We start from the raw sequence: 21,982 nt of genomic DNA, 5'->3' as shown, positions 1-21,982 counted from the left end.
ACATTTTATGATATAATGAGTGATGTCATTACAAAGGACAACTGGTCGCGCAAAAAACAAGCCCTCATACTAGTCTGTGGATGAAAATATAAAAGAGTTATGATTTTTAGAAGGCGAGGAGGAAAAAATGAAAACGTAAAAATTAAATTGTCTGAGTCCTTAAGGCCAAAATGGGCTGAGTCCTTAAGGGGTTATGCTGTGTTTGTTTAGTCTGTTTTAGGATTTGTATATACTTTCTGCTATGTTTCTGTTCACACTGTGTTTTCTCTTGTATCAGTTTTTATGTCCAGTTTGTGTGTCCAGTGTGAACAGTGTCCTATGTTAGATCCCCGTTACTGCTCCATGGGGACTCCGTGTCTACTGGAGGTGTTCGGAGGGATTGCTATTTGAGTTCAGTGTGAACAGTGTTCTGGCCATGATTAAAAGCTACTTTTGAGCCTGAAATGCATCGGCGTTTACCACTTTTACTGTGACATGTTGCTTTTGTTTTGTTTTTAATCTGGATTATTAAAGTTTGAAGATTTTATTCTTTTCCCTGGTAGCTGGATGTTCACCCTTCTTTTGCTGTCATTAAAAATACTTTGCCGTATAGGAATTGTATCTTGGTGTCCGGTGCTCTTAAAAATCTAATTCTTCATTTTATAAAGCTTTATATTCAGATAAAACCATATGAAATAAGTATCATCTCGGATACATTACAGTGTCCTCGGACTTTGTCTACAGTGATTTTGTATTATCGGCACAAAGGAATACTTGCAGTAAGCACTTAGACCGGACGGACGTAATGGTTTCGTACAATCAATGGATCCAATTCTTTATGGCGCTGTGTGAATGCCGAGCACAAATGGTCTCGGGTACTCACTTTGTGCTATGTGACATTAAGCCTATTAATGCTATAAAGTCTTCTGCTGCAAGGAAATGGTTGTCAGAGTCTGCTGGGATTCTGCCGTTTGCAACACACATTTTATTTTAAGATGTCTTGATTATACCTCAATCTGTCTAAGACGCCTGTACTCTGATATCATTGATGTACCTTATCTCCTTACCACATATTTAGGCAGTTATATAAAAAGTGTTAAAATGGTGTGCAATTTACCTGATGTGAGTCTAATGCATAAATAGGGTGTATAAGAATAATCTTGTGTCCCCTCAAAATGACTCAACACACAGCCATTAATGTCTACACCTTGGCAACAAAAGTGAGTACAACCCTAAGTGGAAATATACAAATTGTGCTCAAAGTGTCAATATTTTGTGTGGCCACCATTATTATCCGTAAAGGAAATCTGTCATCAGTTTCACCTGCACTAACCTGTCAGTACAGACAGGTAGTGCAGGTGACACTGATGGCAATGGTACTTACCTTGTCCCATTCTGTGCTGTGGTTCTCTGGCAATCATATTCGCTATCTTCAGCTCCAGGCCTGACTTGAAGCATGGGCAGAACTTGGTGACATCACCGCTGCTGTTCTCTGCTTGGTCCCGCTGCTAGCAAACAGCAACAGTGATGACACTAAGCTCCGCCCATGCTACAAGTCGGCCCGGAGCTGAAGATACCCAAGAGGATTGCCAGCAAAACCACAGCACGGAACGAGGTAAGTACAGTTGTCATTAGTGTCACCTGCACTACCTGTCCGTTAGGTTAGTGCAGGTGATACTGATGACATATTTCCTTTTAAATGGTCACTGTCAGATTCAAAAACTTTTTATATGTTGTACATTTTGGCAAAACATTAACCTTTCTAATATACTTCATAAGAAAATTGTATTTCCTTTTTATAGAAATCATGGTTTTGTCCAAGCTGAAGCACAAGCATGGATAAAGTCCAGTAAGAGAGGGTGGGCTAGCACTCCTCTGTGCTCTCTCCTGTCTGATAGTATTCCTCTGTGCTCTCTCCTGTCTGATGGCACTCCTCTGTGCTCTCTCCTGTCTGATGGCACTCCTCTGTGCTCTCTCCTGTCTGATGGCACTCCTCTGTGCTCTCTCCTGTCTGATGGCACTCCTCTGTGCTCTCTCCTGTCTGATGGCACTCCTCTGTGCTCTCTCCTGTCTGATGGCACTCCCCTGTGCTCTCTCCTGTCTGATGGCACTCCCCTGTGCTCTCTCCTGTCTGATGGCACTCCTCTGTGCTCTCTCCTGTCTGATAGAAAGCACAGAAGAGGGCTAGCCCACACTTACTGGACTTGATTTCATAAGCCATGAGTTCTATAAAAGGAAATTTTCTTATGAAATATGTTAAAAAGGTTAATGTTTTGCCAAGGTGTACAACATATAAAACGTTTTTGTATCTCATCGTGCCCATTTAAGTCTCTTGGCATGGAGTTGCCACTGGAGTCTTCTTCCACTCCTCCATGAAAACATCAGTCGGTGGATGAGACCATGCACTCCTCCCACCTTCCATTTGAGGATGGCCCACAGATGCTCAATAGGGTTTAGGTCTGGAGACATGCTTGGCCAGTCCATCACCTTTACCCTCAGTTTCTTTAGCAAGGCAGTACTCGTCTTGGAGGAGTGTTTAGAATATTATATTGCAGTTCTGCACTGCGGCCCGGTCTCTAAGGGAAGGGGATCATGTTCTGTTTCAGTATGTCACAGTACATATTGGAATTCATGGTTCCCTCAATGAACTGTCTCTCCCCCCCGACCCCCCCCCCCCCCCCCCAGTGCCAGTAGCACTAATGCAGCCCCAGACCATGACACTCCCACCACTATGCTTGACTGTGGTCAAGATACACTTGTCATTGTACTCCTCACCTGGTTGTCTCTACACAAGTTTGACACCATCTGAATCAAATAAGTTTATCTTCTCATCGGACTACTGCACTTGGTACCATTGATTCACGTCCTTAGTGTTTTCTTCTCTTTAGCAAACTGTGGGCTTTCTTGTGCTTCATCTTTAAAAAAAAAAAAAAAAAAAAAAAGGCTTCCTTTGGGGATGACAGCCCTGCAGACCAATATGATGCAGTGGGTGACGTATGGTCCGAACACTTACAGACTGGGCCCAATTTGGACATTTCCACTTAGGGGGTGTAATTGCTTTTATTGCCAAGGTTAAGACATTAATGGCTGTGTGTTAAGTTATTAAAAGGGGACAGCAACATTAAAGGAGTACTGCAGCGATGGACAACCTTCTCCCCTATCCGCAGGATAAGTGTCTGATCGCGCGGTGGGAGAGGTATGAACTCTGGGTCCCCTGCAATCTCCTGTACAGGGCCCTGGCTCTGCGGTGGCAGACATACCCCTTTTTATGTGTCTCTATGGGAGAGGCGGAGATACAGTGTTTGTGCAACCCTGCCTCTCCCATAGAGCTGAATGAAGGGGGCATGTCTGTCGACCTCAGTGAAAGATGTCCATGTCTGTCTATGGGTGCAGGAACACCCATACTATGGTTTTAGGTCCGGTCAGGAAACCGCATACGGGTCAAAAATGAGCCGGCTGGAGTCACCGTTTGACTTCAGTCGGCTAATTAAAGTAGATGGATTTCAGCGACGGTCCGGCTGGGGTACGGGAGTGCCCGGTTTTACCCCTCCCCAGTCGGAACCGGCAACCGTAGACTGAAAACGAGTTGTGAATGCAGCCCTATACAGGATGTGCACTCACTACTTTACATTGTAGCAGAGTGTCATTTCTTTAGTATTGTCACAGGTAAGATTAAAAAAATATATATTTACAAAAATGTGAGGGGTGGACTCACTAATGTCATACTGTATGTGTGAATGTTCCTGCACATAGACAGACTTTTTTCACTAGGTACTAGACAACACCACTGTTTACATCTCCTGCAGAATGAAATTCTAGAGTTGCATGTGCTTGGCTCTGCCATTTTGTAACTCCCATAGACTATAGCAGTCAAGTCCAGAGTCGAGACCTCTGCTCTTTCAGTTGGTGGGGATCCTGTGAATATGCCACACAGAAATTACTATGCTATGGCCCCCCTTTTTAATGAATTTTTTTCAGCTATATTTTGTACCCAGTTTTGCGGCTGTAGCCAAAGCTATAGCCTCCCAAAAAAACTACTTTTTTTTTTTTTCCCGATTAGCCCAGACTTTGTTCTATTTATAGCCTGAAATAAGTGGTGAAATATGACCATGGGCAAATAAAAAGGCCCCGTCATTTAATTTTACAGCCATAAAATTAAAGTGTGGACACTAGAGGTCATTTTCTCATGGAGTTTAATAGAACTCATCAGGAAAAACAGTGAGAAAATAATCCTGATATTATCATGTAAAATGAGACCTCTATAGCATAGACCAGTGTTTTCCAACCAGGGTGTCTCCAGCTGTTGCAAAACTACAACTCCCAGCAACTGCTGGAGGCACCCTGGTTGGGAAACACTGGCATAAACCATCGAGAGTTTTCCGGCTGTAGCCAAAGTTATAGCCCCCCCCCCCCCAAAAAAAACGACTTTTTTTTTCGATTAGCCCAGACTTTGGGCTATTTATAGCCTGAAATAAGTGAGAAAATAGTCCTGATATTATCATATAAAAGGAGACCTCTATGGTATAGACCAGTGTTTTCCAACCAGGGTGTCTCCAGCTGTTGCAAAACTACAACTCCCAGCATGCCTGGAGTTGTAGTTTTGCAACTGCTGGAGGCACCCTGGTTGGGAAACACTGGCATAAACCATCAATTTGTGTTTGGAGTGACTCAGAACCCAGGACTTTTACATTAGCAGCATGAAGAGGACATGGTGGTCTAGCATGCTTCAGGTGTACCTATAAACCACATTAAGTAGAAATGGGCTTATGTACAGAAAGGTAGGCGAGGGTAGGCCATGAAGGTTTTAGTCAAGGAAAACCCCTGTGAATAGCCTGAACTATGTTTGCTGCAGTGCATTAGTATAGGCAACATGTATCAGCATAATCTGGTCAGGACGGTAGATTGTAGAGCAAATATACATTGCCTTTACTGGATTTATTTGTAGCAAACTGAGAATTGTTAGGTCTGAGCAGGTTATCAGCCCCTGGAGGTAAACAGTGTATATTAGAAAGTTATATAACTTCATTACATTGCATTTACATAAAACCCCAAAGATAAAGGGATCTTATTTATATTGTATCAGGCTGTGTGCATCTAATTTTATTTCACATCTGCAAACTGTTCAGCAGGCAAAGAACAAATGCCCAAGACTAATAGAGATCTTATTTCTGCACCTACTGTGATACCTAATAAAAAAGTAATAATAACTTTATTGCTAATAAAATAAGCAGTAAAATCAGAGGCTGTTTAAATATCACCTATGAGATTCATGAGCATATAAAGCATAATGCTACAGGTTCTGTAAGGGGACACTCCCGTCTTTCTTTTCTTCATTATAGTATCATGGCTTGTACAATATCATATGTATGTGTATATATCTTTATTTTATGTTCCTATGCTCCTATCTTAATTTTTCTATGAAGTTTGCCTAGCTATGTCATACATGTGGCATTTTACATAGTAATTCTTCTTCCACCCTTTTTAACTGTAAAGCTATGTCTTTGAAGAATCTGAGTGAGAAGGACGGTCAAGCCATCACCCAGCTTGGTTCTATGCTCTTCACAAGACAAGTGTCCGGTGGCAGGTAAGTTTGTGTTTTTTTTTTTTTTTTTTTTTTTTTTCTTCTTATACCAATAACTTGTAAATTACTACCAAAAATGATTCCTTACTCATGTTTAAAAAAAATAAAGAAAATAAAAAAATAAAATAAAAGCTCCACTTGGTGTTTCACATTTCTGGAAAGTGCACTGCACTGCCTGTTAGGGGAATTCTGTCTCTAGTAACAGAGACACAAAGATGGAACACAAGAAGCGGAGAGGAGGCTTAGATAATACAGGCTCTGAGCATGCAGCCTGTGTTCAGTGCATAACTGCTGTACCTAATAGAACAGTAAAGTAGTTTTCTGCACTTTATCTCCCCCCCCCCCCCCCCAAAGTTTCTTACAAATAGTTTCCACCATGACTAAAGTGGTACACTTCTGACCTGTAATCCTTCTCTCCTCTGCCTGCCGACATCCAGTAGTCATCATCTTCTGGATGCATTTGTCTGACACTTGGGATTCTCCACCTGCTGTGGTCTTATATACATTATACTTTGGCAGTGCCACATACAAGAAAGGAAGTGGTGTCTAACTGTATCTGACACAATGGTGGTGGTGATGTCTACAAGTTGTTGACGGGCAGAGGATGGAGCCGTATTACATTTCTGTACAGGAAGTGAAAAATACTACCATTCCAACACTAGATAATACTGCCATACCATGACTGAACAATGCCACCATACCAAGACTAAATAACACTGCCATACCATGCCTGAACAATGCCACCATACCAAGACTAGATAACACTGCCATACCATGACTGAACAATGCCACCATACCAAGACTAGATAACACTGCCATACCATGCCTGAACAATGCCACCATACCAAGACTAGATAACACTGCCATACCATGACTGAACAATGCCACCATACCAAGACTAGATAACACTGCCATACCATGACTGAACAATGCCACCATACCAAGACTAGATAACACTGCCATACCATGACTGAACAATGCCACCATACCAAGACTAGATAACACTGCCATACCAGAACTGAGCAATACCATCATATTAAGACTAGATAACACTGCCATACCAGAACTGAGCAATACCACCATACGAAGATTAGATAACACCACCATACCATGACTGAGCAATACCACCATACAAGCCATCATTCTGCATAAGGGTACATTTAAAACATGCATATTTTACTTTGTGTTTTGCTGCTGATTTTCATACCCATTGAAGTCAAAGGCCAGCTAAATTAGCTGCAGAAAATCCACAAAGGGCAACAAAATATGCCTTCATACGGGCAGATTTGTTGTCAAACTCAAACTCATACCGGGTTTCTCGCCGTGAGTTTGAATAAGGATGGGCTCTGTGCTGCAAATATGTTTATTTTTATTATGTTTATATATTTTTTATATGGAACTTGGGAAAAGGGGGGTGATTTAAACACATTTTTAGTCCCCTTAGGAGGAATCATTTGATTCTTCATACAGATCAATGTGGTTCTATAAAACCATATTGATCTGTGTGCTCTGCGCTCGATTGATAAAGTCTGGCCCTACCAGGCTTTATCATTCAGAGCGCCGGAGCAGGCACAGGACATGAGGTAAGCCCTCAGGCTACCTCAGCAGTGGATCGCACCACTGTAGAATCAGGGCGGCCAGAAGGGGTCAACCTCCTTCCATCTCCCTCACTGAGTTTGCTGAGCTCCGTGAAGGCAGATAACAGGCCTGTGTGTGAAGGAGAGGTTTCCACCAATCAAAGCTCATCTGGCAGAAGCCTCCACCAATCGGAGCTCAGCTGGCAAAGGGAGGGGGCAGGTTTAGCTCTCTCCGCTCTCTCACAGCGCAGAGGTCTTATAAAAAATACCAGCCATTGCATTGCCGGTATTTTTACATACCGGCAGGGAGTTTAAAATACTGGCCAAGTGGCAACCCTACTATAAACAGGGCACTACAAGGAAGATTGACAAAAACAGTACAATCACAAAAACCCCTTTGTCAACCATTCTTATGGTAATATGGACATACTAAGGTGGGGAGATTCATCAAAACCTGTACAGAGGAAAAGTTGCTGAGTTGCCCATAGCAACCAATCGGTCACTTCTTTCATTTTCAAAAAGGCCTCTGAAAACTGAAAGGAGCAATCTGATTGGTTGCTATGGGCAACTCAACAACTTTTCCTCCGGACAGGTTTTTGATAACTTTCCCCCACAGAGTCATTTTATTAATTTATTTCATAAAAGGTGAGGTACACTTTAAAGGGAATATGTCTTCTCTAAATGATGCTTAGGGCTGCAAACATGAGAGATAAAATCCATGATGGTGGCTGTTTGCAAAGTTATAAAACTGTTTTCCGTTCAAGCACAAGTGTCATAGAAACAGTACTGAACTGCAGGATTTTGCCTTCTACCTCCCCCACCTTTTCCTGTATGGCTTTCAGCACTGAACCCTCTACATCAGTCAGTCAAATAGAGCTGACCTATTCCCTTTAATGGGGTACTCTGCCCCTAAACATCTTATCTCCTATCCAAAGGGGATGTCTATGGGAGGAGGCGTGACTGCTAGTACATAGCCTTCATGCCTCCTTCCATAGACATGACTGGAAGGGGTGTGGCATAACATCACAAAGCTGTTCAGAACACCGCAGTGCCAGCCCAGAGATCGTGGGGGGGATCAGACATATTATCCTCTGTCCTTTGAATGGGTATAAGATGTCTAGGGGCTTAGTGCCCCTTTAAGTAAAGCCCAGAAAACCCATATAAAATAAACCTCCAGGGTTTCCCCTATTGAGGCTTCATTTTAAGTGAATGTGGCACAGTTAGCAGACAAACTATTTGTTGAACTTTTTTTCATTTATCTTTGATCTGAGAGCAATGCTTTAGGGCTGTATTACACAGCCTGACCCCTGCCGGATATGAGCTGTGATGTCTTAGATCAGCGCTTGTTTACGGAGCCTTTTACGCAGATTCTTACCGAGCGGTCAGGGCTACCTGAATGATTACTGGGTTGTATGTACAGCCAGTTATTTATATCAGTGGTGATCCTATTACACATGATGTGCAGCTGACAAACAACAATTTTTAAAAACCCTTCATTGCCAGATAGACCTAAAAAAACTGGTCACTTACCTTAGCTATGTCCTCATGGCAGAGACCTAAAAAAAAAACAATGTGAACAATGCTGAAATATTTAAAAAGTCTAAATTCTTCACTTTAGGCCAAAAACTTAACATCTGTTTAATTTTTGTGTCTCATAAATTCTTACAGGTGTATACAGTATTTAGACATTTTCTGACATAATGGTGGGGAAAAATTACTTTTTGAGAATGTTCGCTGGTGTCTTTCATTCTTCACAAGAATCATCTATTGTAAGGATTCCTCCTTGGGGATTAGCTCTGGGATCGTCCTGGTCACTTGCCACGGGACACGTTCCTCACAATAATACAGCAGACCACAGTTCCTCATACAAGTCTGGCTCCTCGCCGGCTTTATTTACACAGGTTGCAGGTAAAACAAAACATAAACAGGAACAAAATAAAGTCCTAGACTGTCTGGTCGCTGACTACACATATCAGCATGCCCTGACTACGAACTGGTGAGCTACCCTCAGCCAGTTAAACATGTGTCTCCTGCAACCTGTTACTCACAGTTCAGACCACTTCTTGGACCACTAACAGCTCCTTCTGCGTGTTACCTAAACAGGGTCCGTGTGTCTCCCCCTCTAACAGCCAGCATACTGTTTACAAGGGAGAGCTCCAACTATTCTGTTTCCTTTCCTTTTAAACACACTTTCCCTTCCTGATACCCCATTAATCAGGCCACAGGTGGATTCTCCAGAGTTAGCAAGGGAAATACACCCTTTCCTTGCCACACTATGTAAAGGGAAGGACCTGATACTACTCAAGACATGTCTGTTTTATGAAATAATAAATCTACATTTCTTATTAGACTGATAACTAGATGTTACAGTTCTCTCTATTAACATGGTGTCACTTTATTGAACAGTTTCATTGTATATGCCCCCCCCCCCCAACTTGTAAGACCCAGTTGTCATTTTCTTAAGATTTTTTTGGGGAGGAATTAAAAAGGAACAACGAAGCGTAGGATGCTCCATACTTGTTACTTCATAAAGAATATACGTATTTACTATATAGACAGGTCAGGGATGCTGACAGGTCCTTTTTAAGCACAAAATGCTTTATTACTCTGAATTATTGAGTTTTCTTGACTAGCTTAGAACAAAACTGCTGTATCCACATGTCCGGCATTAAGCAGCCTTGTGGATCATATTCAGCTGACACGGTAAAGTGTCTGTACTGCTGGGAAGTACAGCAGCTGAATGCTATCTGAATGCTAGTAAACAGCTATAGGACTTAGGCAGGGCTTTTTAAAAAAAAAAAACTTTACTCATGTAAGACATCCATTTTTAGACAGTAACATTTATCTAATATTACGAAAAATGAAGGGGGTATTCCAGGATTTTTTTTTATTTGACTATGCTACAGGGACTGTAAAGTTAGTGTAGTTCATAATATAGTGTCTGTACCTGTGTGTGACAGTCTTCTCACAATTCTTCTGTGATTTTCACCCCAATATTTATTTTTAACAGCATACAAGATGACTGTTGTCTCAGATTTTTCCCAGGTTGCAATGCGGCCGAGACTTGACTCACTAGTCAGCTGATGACAGGGAGCCTGTCTGCTTCAATGGGTGAAGCGATCGCTTGGTGGGAGAGAGATCAATCTGCAACTAATGCAACAGCTGAAAACCACAGGTCTTTTGAATGGATGCAGCTCATTTATGTTTCAATGGGTGGGGTGGCTGATGTGTGGGAGGGAGGAAAATGGAATTATGGGATTTGTAGGCAAATAAGAAAACTCAAACTGGAAATGCCAGTTCACAAAAAGCTAGCCCCAGTATTATGGTAATCTCACAACATAACCATTTATCCCCAAGACAAGCGCAGATCCTTCCTAAGCATGTCCATTACTGCCTGCCAGGTACGTACTAAAATCACCTTATGGTGGATAATCCCCTTTAATCAGTAATACATCAGTGTGCCCCATACCTCATTGGTAGTGTTACTCTTTGAAATATTTTAGCAATAATCTCTACAATCAGATATTCTTATCAGTAAATTATTGTAATAATAAAATCTATAGTTATTTTTTAGAACTACTTTTGTTGTGGTTTTAATAGAAACCAAATAATAAAAGTGCCGAGTGGACAAATGTAATTCCCTGTACTAATGGAACCCTTAAAGTGTCCCTGTCATGTGCCTGACATGTCAAAAGTTTTTGATCAGTGGGGGTCTCAATACTAAGACCCCCACCAATCAGGAGAACTATTGGTGATAAGCATGTGATCTCTTGATCGAGGTCTCAACATTCATCAAAACTTTTGATTATATAATTTTTATTATTTTATTTTAACCTCTTTTTTTGATTCTACAGAACAAGTCAGTTAGATGTAGAAGATCAAACATAGAGCGGCATTAGGAGCTGTTCCCATTCTTAAAGTTGTCACTCAGCTGCAATAGCAAGGATCCAGGGAAACTCTGATCCCAGCTGTTTAATCCCTTAGATGCTACTGTCAGTAGTGACAACACCACGGCAATGGATCCCTCTATCAGTCCCTTGCAATGCATTTAGGGAGGGAAGGGGGTAGGGGTACCATCAGGTTGGTGTAGCATCTAGGGGCCTAATAAAATCCACCAGGTCTGCCATAGTTTGTAAAAGGGTTTTCTAAGGATTTTGCTCTAAAAATAATGCATACTTATCTGCCTGATACATTATAATGGCAGTGACAGGAGATTGTTCAGACAAATATGCATTATTTCATATTTGTAAGGTACTTTTGACCCCTTTTTCTCTCCCTGGAAAACTGTAAAAAGGAAGTCTGGCACAATGCAATACAGTGTATTTTACAACAGATTAAAAGTTTACAGTGTTAAAACACAGTTTAAAGAAAAAACTAAAAAAATGCAATAAAAATAAAATTCATGACTTTAAAAAGTAGGTCTTAAATTGGGTATTACAGCATCTGAAATAATATTTTTTTACATTTGATAAACACAAAGAAAATTAAGGGAATCATTTTTATTTGCTTCTCTTGCCCCCCAAAAATTAAAAAGTGATAAAACTACAGCTTGCTCTGTAAGAAAAAAAAAAAAACACCCAATAAACCCTAAGTGAATATGGCTACTCGAGGCAAATTTTTGTAAGTTTTTTTTCTTCTTTTTTCTAAAGTAGTAAAACATACCACTAAAGTAGTTGAACTATATCCATTTGGAATTGACTGAAATCTACTGACCCGTTGAGTAAAGGTAATGGCCCAGGTTTAAATTTGGGTCAATAGCTTGAGAATGATTCCATTCATCCAAATGTCACAATTTTTCACTTGATGGTTGAATAAACCTTGCTTTTTTTTTTTTTCTTCAATGGAACATTGTAGTGCTGCTTCTCCTTTTTGTTTTCTGGATTTACTTGCCCCCAGACCTGAGGTCTGGTCCTGGGAGCTAAGCTTCCCCCCATTAGGACTAAGTCCCATCATTGGACTACAAGTCACAGCATTGTGCCCTTTTGTTCCCGCACAGTGGTATTACATGGTGGAAATGTATTGTTTTTCCCATTGTACTCCACAAAAGTTTTTAGTACATTACTGTATATGGTACACTAAACTGTGCCAATATATAAAACTTGTAAAAAGCAAGACCTCCTACAGCTTTGTCTACAGAAAAAAAAATTAAGGTTTTAGCTGCTCAAAGATTGGGTAGAAATAATAAAAATACTGCTGTCAAGATTGACAGCTTTGGGAAGGAGTTAATAACCTTGGGTTATTGAGCAAGTTTAACAATCCATTTCTCTCATCATGCGTGCCGTGTCCCAGAAGTATGAGGAGGAGCTCAAAGAAATGGTATTTTAGAGATGGTGTAAAATAATGCATGTCTCAGATGGTGCTCTTTATACATTCGCCCTACTGAGAATTCTAGCCGCAGAAATACATTTAAAAGCTTGCTGCATCTGGGGAAAAAACAATAGGGAGATTTATCAACACTGCTACACCGCTCATAACTCTATCCCCCAGTGCACCGTGTGACGGTTTCCTCCACATAGGGTAGCCCTGGTGATGAACTTATCATTGTTTCTAGCATTCTTCTTTTAGAAAAGCCTTGGAAACCTTTCATAGCCCAACACAATTCCACAAGTAACTTGTGAATTGTATTTTCATATTTTCCATTTTACTATCCATATTAGAAATTAATCCTGAAATCTTAGTTTTCATTCTGGCAACTGAGCCTAATAATAAGCATACACTTTTTGCTCTGTAAAGATCACTTTCCATCATTCTCCTTATTTTATTATCACAGGAAGGATTACAGTGAAAAGTATTACAAGCAGGGCTCAAGTCCTGCAGGAACACATGGGAACTGAGTTCCTGCACTTTTTCCACAGCATGAACACCGTTCCCATTAGCAGGACCAGCCCTTGAGTGACAATCTTGGGTGTGTTTCCACACTTTATTCCCCCCAAGACTTGACCCTGAGTAAAAGTATATAGATAGGATGGGATCAGGCAATTGACAATAAAAGTTAACCCCTCTACTTGCTCACTGAACTCCGGACAGGTGACAGAGCATGCCTAAAAGTCAATAGCAATATTTATTGAGCTTGTGTCTATTAGGTTTGCTGTAAAGCATAGTTCTAAATGCTCTGCAGAAAGCTCAGGCAAGATGGTCGCCTTCATAATATTGTACAAAAAAATGAAATAAATGATAAAAAAGAAACGGACTAGAAAAAACGAACATGTATCAGCATCTGGCTGTAAATTACTTACTTTTCTGAATTAATCCCCATTGCACTGATGAGGATTTTTCCTTTTCCTCCTCTGAGTTTGTGCATCAGCATTGACATATTTAGAAATGGACCATACCTCAGTCGTCCCATACATGCTATGAGAACATCGAGGTATGGCACCTTTCTAATAAAAAAAAAAAATATATATATATATATATATTTTTTTTTTATATCTGAGGTAACTATACACTGCCCCAAAATGCATGCTGGATGCAGTGTACATAATGTCATAGGAACAAGAGGAAAAAATTAACACTGGTGTCATCTGACACACCATAAGAGCAGTGCAGTAGGATTATTTTAGGTAGGTATGTGATTTACGAAGTTGCTAAATTTCAGTTTTTATGTGGAATTAGAGAACTTCTTTTTTTTGTGCGCTACCCTGCCTTTCGGAGCTCTGCTCGCAGCGTCCGAAAGTTCATTACCCCAAATGCTGTGTGCGGGCTTCCGTGTTCGCGGCCGCCCCCTCGTGACGTCATGCCCGGCCCCTCGTGGCGTCACGCCCAGTCCCTCAACCAAAGTCTATGGGAAGGGGTCGCGACCGCTGTCATGCCCCCTTCCCATAGACTTTTGTTGAGGGGGCGGTCGTGACGTCACGAGGGGGCGGCCGCGAACACGGAAGCCCGCACACCGTTCAGAGTAATGAACTTCCGGACGCTGCAAGCGGAGCTCCGAAAGGCAGGGCAGCGCACAACCTCTTTAATATATGTATATAACTGCAGATCAGGTAACAGAGCAGCCACCCAATAGACTTCGCTGTGATCAGAATGTCTACCTTAAACTGTCTTTCCACTTTATATCCAGGAAACTGCTCTCACCAAATTGACCAATATTCTCAAACCAATACTCCTTTTCATCTTTTTTATGCCTTTGCACACAGTCAACTATTCCCTTCTTCTACAGACTCTCTCATCCCTCGGTGTCACAGGCTCTCCTGGATCTTCTTGTACTTCACCATTTGTACATTGGGGGTGATTTACTAACGGTGGAGTGTGGTTTTCTTTTGTGGGTTTGGATTCCCAACAGGTATTTTCCCACGGTATTTACTAATGTTTCCCTAATGTTTTTTCTTTCAACTGCCCTGAGCTGTCGGGTTTTTCAGAGCTCAAATCCTCCTCTTTTTATGTGGGAACATAGGTAAATATGTTTGGATTTTTCCAAACTGTTGGGACCACGCCCTTTTTTGTCGGGACCATGCCTCTTTCTCCCAAGATCACTTCCCTTGTGCGAAACAATTTGGGCGCAAAACCCGAGAAAAAAAGACTCAAGATAATGTTAGGAAATAACCCCCATTGTGTCTCCATTCACACACCGCCACCTCACCTCTCCTCCTCTCACTAGTCCCTCAAGGCTCTGTCCTGGGGCCCTTTATATTTCCAATCTATATTTTTGGCCTTGGATAGACCACAGAATCCCATGGCCTCAAGTATCACTTAAATTTGACTCTCTGGGTCTGATGTGATCTCTCTGCTAGCCATGATCCCAGAATGTCTGTTAGCTATATATTCCTTCTTCTCCTCCCACTTTTAACGGAATACATTGTCTACACAGTCCTTCTGTTCTTTTTACACTGCACATCCAGAACCCTTCCATCGCCTGCCATTTCCACCTTGTAAAACATTTCTTAAATCCGCACTTTTCTCAATTTTGACACAACTAAACTACTGGTATGTGCCCTGAACAACTTCTACTTGGATTACTGCAACATCCTCCTTTGGCATTCCGTCAGACACTCTTGCTTCCATCTTCAACTTTGCTTCCTAACTAATTCACCTCTCCCCTCGCTCTTTTTTTTGCCAATTCCTTAAATAGCTACCCATTGCCCAACAAATTTAGTTTAAACTGTTAAGAATGACATACAAGCCCATCCATTACCTGTCCCCTCCATACATCTGACCTGATCTCTTGATATAGTCACTCTGATAATAGTTGATCCTCACAAAACCTCCACCTGTGCTCTCCCCTCGCCTTACCGCACAACAATCTTCAAGATTTCTCCCATATTGTGAATGGCTGCTTTCATAACTGCTCACAGATGACCAGCTTTTCACCTACTGTATCCTTACCCTACTCTTGTAGATTCTAAATCCTTGTGGGCAGGGCCCTCTTCCCCTCTGTATCAGTCTGTCATTTAACTCTATTTCACACTCATTGTGCTGGCATTTGTGCTGGCATATGTATTTTAACCCCTTATCATATGTACAGTTCCCTGAAACCAAGGGTTCTCTAAACCTAAATAATAAAAATAATAGTCAAAAATTATAGGGGTGGAGATTTTGTAGGGAAGGAGGAAGCGGAGAAAAGTTACAGAATAGAACAGGAAAATGTGGTTTTGCTTGTACCTAGGTATTGTTTTTGGTGTCCATGAAGAAGGGGCTTTTTACATCTTAAGAAAGAAGCAAAAGAAAAAGGCCCGCTCGGCACTGCGATTTCAGAACTGCTGGAGGTACATAGGATAGGGTGTGTAGTTGGTTCTTGCAATAGGTGTAGGTGGTGCTCAGGCTACTTGCAGTATTCAGTGAATACAATATTCATAAGAAGAGAGAGAAATGAAAAAGTGAGTGGCCGGCTTTTCATTTCTCTCTTTTTTTGCTTTTTTCATCTTTCTTTGTGCTGTTACATAGTCTTATAGAATAGGGAAGCCTGTCACAGGAAAAGACTTGGGGTTGTGGCTTAATTCCCACCCAATAGGAGCAGCGTTATCCTAGATCAGGACATGTTTAGTCAGTCTGTCACATTACTCCGTATCAGGCAAGCAGGACCACATAAACAACCACTGAAGTTTTCCTGCACCACTTTATCTGACAAACGACAACTTTTAACATTTCCAAAATCCCCAAATGTTTACTCGTTATAAAGGGAGATGGTTGACCTTGCAATTGGATGTGGTTAAAATGGATGATGGCAGTAGCTTGCTCCTTGAGCCAGGCACAAAAGGGGAGATATAAGTAAACAGATGGGTGCAGTGTTATTGAGTGCCTTGAATGTTAGGGAAAGACTTTTTCCCATGGCCTGTTTTGCACACTCTTTTTTTGTTTTCAATTTTGGACAAAAGCATGTACAAGTTTAGTGTATTCTTGTACTTTGTAAGTAGTATAAAGAATTCTAACGTTGGTCCTTTGTTTTATCCTTCATGCATCAACGCTTTAATTTCCTAGGATGCTTTCCCCTGAGACCTGCCTTCTAGGTGTTATTGACACTTTAATTTTTGGCTACACAGATTGTGAGAAAAACAAGCATTTGTAGTCTATTGCTCTGTGCCACAATTTGTTTTATGATGTAGTGAAAGTCTACTAACAGTCCTGCCCTTTCTCAATGGCTTAAACTAGTTAAAAAGGAATCTGTCAGCTGTATTTGCTTTTGAGAGCTGCAGACACCATTAGATTTCTGTTAGGATATAAAAGCACACTGGACTTTTTCAGGAGCTGATGGTGGTTGGCAAACTTGTAAAATCACCTTTTTATTTCTCAGCCAAGTGTCAAGGTTGTTGAGTCTAGTTGCCCAAGTGCCACAGCCTGGCTTGCCTCCTTCCTGCTTGTCCTTACCTTTCAGCCCCTCCTTGACTGGCACGCAGAGCCTTGCAGCCGTAAACCTCTGACAAAGGCATAAATAAGAGAATTATTGGGCATTAAAATTCAGCAAGCCCAATCCTTCTTTCTCCCAAAATCATTTTGTCAGGGGATTAGATGGTCACTCGCTCTGCTGAAATCACCAGGTGTGGGAAGCTTTTCTCGAATGTTCTTGGTACCTTAAAGGGGTACTCCACAGCTCAGCGTTTGGAACAAAATGTTCCGAATGCTTAAAGCGGACGCCGGAAGCTCATGATGTCATAGGCCCGCCCCTCCACGATGTCATGCCCCATCCTCTCAATGCAAGTCTATGGGAGGGGGCATGACAGCTGTCATGCCCCCTCCCATAGACTTGCATTGAGGGGCCGGGGCGTGATGTCATGAGGGGGTGGGGCTATGACGTCACAATCTACTGGCGCCGGCTCTAAGCATTCGGAACATTTTTTGTTCCAAACGCTGAGCAACAGAGTACTCCTTTAAAGAACATTGTTTTAGCTAAGTATAGAACCCTTTTTAAATCCAGTATATGTATTTTTGATATTATTCCTATTACTGTAGGAATTGGTAGTCTGGGTTTTTATTGTTTAGCTCTGACTTTTTTCACTTGAATCTTTTCCAGGGTTGTGCCACTTGGAACATCACAAACAGTGAGCGGATATGTCTTTAAGGGCTTTATGTCCCACAGCAATGACTATCCATGCGCTTACCTGAATGCAGCATCAGCCATTGGTATTAAAAAGCAAGATATTGACCTGTTCATCAAAAGACTGGACAAATGCCTCAGGCAATGCAAGAAAGGGAAACACTCGGAGATTGATGCTTCAGGTTCTGGACAAATGCCTCAGGCAATTGCAACACTGGAGGAAGATGTTACAGAATTAACCAAAGATTTTACAGCTTCTGTGCAGGTAGAAGCTGAGGCCTAACACTATATAAAAGCTGAAGATCTAGACGGAATCTCTGCAATGCAGTTGGCTGCATCCACACTTGTCATGAGTTATGTGTAGAAGGCTTTTAAGAGTGCTAAATCTCCTTATTTTAGAACCTATATAATTTGGATAAAAAAGAGGCACTTTCTGTTGATGAGTCATGTGTTCATAATTTTCAGTAGGCGATGGAATGTGGGAAACCCAGCTTTATACAAAACGTATGACATTGAAGTGCCTTTTACCCATATATTCTCATTGCCCAGGGCTGCATTATATGTTTTGATTTATTTCATAAATAAATCTTTTAATGTTGTATTTCTTTTTATACATTCTTTTTTACTATTAGCCTTTTACAAGGTACAGCCAACACGTCCATCAAGACAAGGCTAATAACTAGGGAAGTAGGCAGAGCTTCATTGTATCGTTGAACATCACTCCTCTTTTTAACCCCTTAAGGACGCAGGACGTAAATGTACGTCCTGGTGCGGTGGCACTTAACGCACCAGGACGTACATTTACGTCCTAAGCATAACCGTGGGCATCGGAGCGATGCCCGTGTCATGCGCAGCTGATCCCGGCTGCCGATCTCGCGGGCGTCCGCCATTAACCCCTCAGGTGCCGGGATCAATACAGATCCCGGCATCTGCGGCAGTGCGCGATTTGAATGAATGATCGGATCGCCCGCAGCGCTGCTGCGGGGATCCGATCATTCATAACGCCGCACGGAGGTCCCCTCTCCTTCCTCCGTGCGGCTCCCGGCGTCTCCTGCTCTGGTCTGTGATCGAGCAGACCAGAGCAGGAGATGACCGATAATACTGATCTGTTCTATGTCCTATACATAGAACAGATCAGTATTAGCAATCATGGTATTGCTATGAATAGTCCCCTATGGGGACTATTCAAGTGTAAAAAAAAAAGTAAAAAAAATGTAAAAGTTAAAGTAAAAAAAAAGTGAAAAATACCCTCCCCCAATAAAAAAGTAAAACGTCCGTTTTTTCCTATTTTACCCCCAAAAAGCGCAAAAAATTTTTTTTATAGACATATTTGGTATCGGCGCGTGTGTAAATGTCCGAACTATTAAAATAAAATGTTAATGATCCCGTACGGTTAACGGCGTGAACGAAAAAAAAAAAAAGTCCAAAATTCCTACTTTTTTAATACATTTTATTAAAAAAAAATTATAAAAAATGTATTAAAAGTTTTTTATATGCAAATGTGGTATCAAAAAAAAGTACAGATCATGGCGCAAAAAATGAGCCCCCATACCGCCGCTTATACGGAAAAATAAAAAAGTTATAGGTCATCAAAATAAAGGGATTATAAACGTACTAATTTGGTTAAAAAGTTTGTGATTTTTTTTAAGCGCAACAATAATATAAAAGTATGTAATAATGGGTATCATTTTAATCGTATTGACCCTCAGAATAAAGAACACACGTCATTTTTACCATAAATTGTACGGCGTGAAAACGAAACCTTCCAAAATTAGCAAAATTGCGTTTTTCGTTTTAATTTCCCCACAAAAATAGTGTTTTTTGGTTGCGCCATACATTTTATGATCTAATGAGTTATGTCATTACAAAGGACAACTGGTCGCGCAAAAAACAAGCCCTCATACTAGTTTGTGGATGAAAATATAAAAGAGTTATGATTTTTAGAAGGCGAGGAGGAAAAAATGAAAACGTAAAAATTTAATTGTCTGAGTCCTTAAGGCCAAAATGGGCTGAGTCCTTAAGGGGTTAAAGGTTTCCAACACTTAAAGTGAACCTGGGACAAAATACAGGACATTTTGTGGGACAAGCAGGTCTCTGTACACTGAGGACAAACAGGTCTCTGTGCAGTGAGGACAAGCAGGGCTCTGTGCAGTGAGGACAAGCAGGTCTCTGTACACTGAGGGCAAGCAGGGCTCTGTGCAGTGAAGACAAGCAGGTCTCTGTACACCTGAGGACAAGCAGGTCTCTGTACACTGAGGAAAGCAGGTCTCTGTACACTGAGGGCAAGCAGGGCTCTGTGTACTAAGGACAAGCAGGGCTCTGCAGTGAGGACAAGTAGGGATTTGAGCACTGAGGGCAAGCAGGGCTCTGCACACTGAGGACAAGCAGGGTTCTGCTCACTGAGGACAAGCGGGGCCCTGTGCACTGAGGACAAGCGGGGCCCTGTGCACTGAGGACAAGCGGGGCCCTGTGCACTGAGGACAAGCGGGGCCCTGTGCACTGAGGACAAGCGGGGCCCTGTGCACTGAGGACAAGCTGGGCCCTGTGCACTGAGGACAAGCGGGGCCTTGCGCACTGAGGACAAGCGGGGCCTTGCGCACTGAGGACAAGCGGGGCCTTGCGCACTGAGGACAAGCGGGGCTCTGTGCACTGAGGACAAGCGGGGCTCTGTACACTGAGGACAAGCAGGGCATGTCTCTGCACTAAGGACAAGCAGGGCTCTGCGCAAGGCGGACAAGTATGGCTTTGCGCAGGGAGGACAAGCAGGGCTCTGCGCAGGGAGGACAAGCATGGTTCTATACACTGAGGACAAGCAGGGCTCTGTGCACTGAGGACTAGCAGGCTGACAAGCCAATATCCTGCACAGAGCCCTGGTTGCCCTGCCCGCCCATTCTTCCAGCACACTTTATGCTAGCAGAATGCTTGAATGTATAGGGAGAGGTATTAGCAGTAGAAAGAGGGAAGTGCTCATGTGTATAGGGAGAGGTATTAGCAGTTGAGAGGGAAGTGCTCCTGCTACTGTGCAGAGCACTGGTGAGACCTCACTTGGAGTATTGTGTGCAATACTGGATACAGTTTCTCCAGAAGGATATAAATATATGTCACGCCCCACGGGGTGTGGACCCACTGTGCCACAAGTGGCAGCCGGCCTGGCAGGCAGAATGGGGCTAAACTGACACTTAGTGCCAGCCACAGCAATGCTGATAATGGTGTTTGTATGCACCTTGTAAATAAAGTCCAGTAGACAGGCAACGGATCACAAACAGAATACAGATCAGGCAGAGACCTAGCAATGCAGACAGACAAAAGCAGAATCTTGCTGAGGCCCAAAACATTAGGTGTGGCCTCATTATACAGGTGGTGCCTGGCAGGAATTGGCTTGGAAACTAATAGGGAGTTCACACTGGCCCTATAAGTCTCAGCCAGTGCTCACACAAAGCCCCTAGAGGACAGAGGGGAAACTGCAGTACTGGCAGAAACAGAGCAGGAAGTCCAGGAAATACAACACGCACATGGCACCCAGAATGTCGCTCGTCGCAGGTAAGACCCAGGGCACATGGTATGCTGGTGGCTTACAAACAGTAGCTTTAGAATATTGGGGAGACAGTTCAGAGAATATCTACTATATTAGGACATAGATTGGAGAATAAAACTTACCAGGAAGGGTTAAAGGACCTTAACATGTATAGCTTGGAAAAAAGACGAAACGGGATATGATAGAAACTTTTATATAGATAAAGGGAAATGGGGTAAAGGAGGAGAGCATATGTAAAAGAAAAATTACTACCACATTTGATTTTAAACTTTTGCCCCTCTAATTTACAACTAATATGAGGAAGTATTACTTTACTGAGAGAGTAGTGGATGCATGGAATAGCCTTCCTGCAGAAGTGGTCGCTGCAAATACAATGAAGGAGTTTAAGCATGAATGGGATAAGCATAAGGCTATCCTTCATATAAGGGACAGGAACTATGCATAGTATTCAGAATATTGGGCAGACAAGATGGGCCGAATGGCTCTTATCTGCAGAATTGAAAATGATGTTGGGGAGCAAGTTTAGCCATTTCCGCTTGAATTCAGCTTGAAACTGATTTCCTCAGAAAAAAAAAATGACCCATTGACTTCAATGGGCTTTTACAAGCGGATTCCTCCTGAAGAATGAATATGTTCTATCTTGAGGCGGAACAGAATTTAGCGTCCGAATTCTGCTAGCAGAAATCCCTTGGTGTGAACAGGGCAGCAGAAAGTCTATTAACCCATCTATGCTCGTCCATGTGGCGTTAACTGGGTATGACGTGGTCTCCCGACTTGAGCCCACGTCATACCGGCCGGCCCCCAGCTGATTGTTGTAGCTGGGGGCCGGCATTAATAACCGA

The 21,982-nt window shown here is 42.1% G+C and overlaps 1 protein-coding gene across 6 annotated transcripts in view; it reads left to right on the top strand.

Annotated features, from left to right (window-relative positions):
- The window catches only part of SEPSECS (Sep (O-phosphoserine) tRNA:Sec (selenocysteine) tRNA synthase), a 61,615-nt gene extending 43,576 nt beyond the window's left edge, over positions 1-18,039 (top strand). For all 6 annotated transcript variants that reach the window (XM_056555898.1, XM_056555862.1, XM_056555905.1 and 3 more), the window contains exons 9-10: positions 5,473-5,563; positions 17,582-18,039. In XM_056555898.1, the coding sequence (XP_056411873.1) occupies positions 5,473-5,563; positions 17,582-17,888 (398 nt within the window). In that variant the 3' untranslated portion in view covers positions 17,889-18,039. The remainder of the gene's footprint in view (positions 1-5,472; positions 5,564-17,581) is intronic.
- The last annotated feature ends 3,943 nt before the right edge of the window (positions 18,040-21,982 follow it).

This window comes from Hyla sarda, chromosome 1 (assembly GCF_029499605.1).
Source record: "Hyla sarda isolate aHylSar1 chromosome 1, aHylSar1.hap1, whole genome shotgun sequence".
NCBI classification, from domain to species: domain Eukaryota; kingdom Metazoa; phylum Chordata; class Amphibia; order Anura; family Hylidae; genus Hyla; species Hyla sarda.
This window is presented reverse-complemented; position numbering and strand designations above follow the sequence as displayed.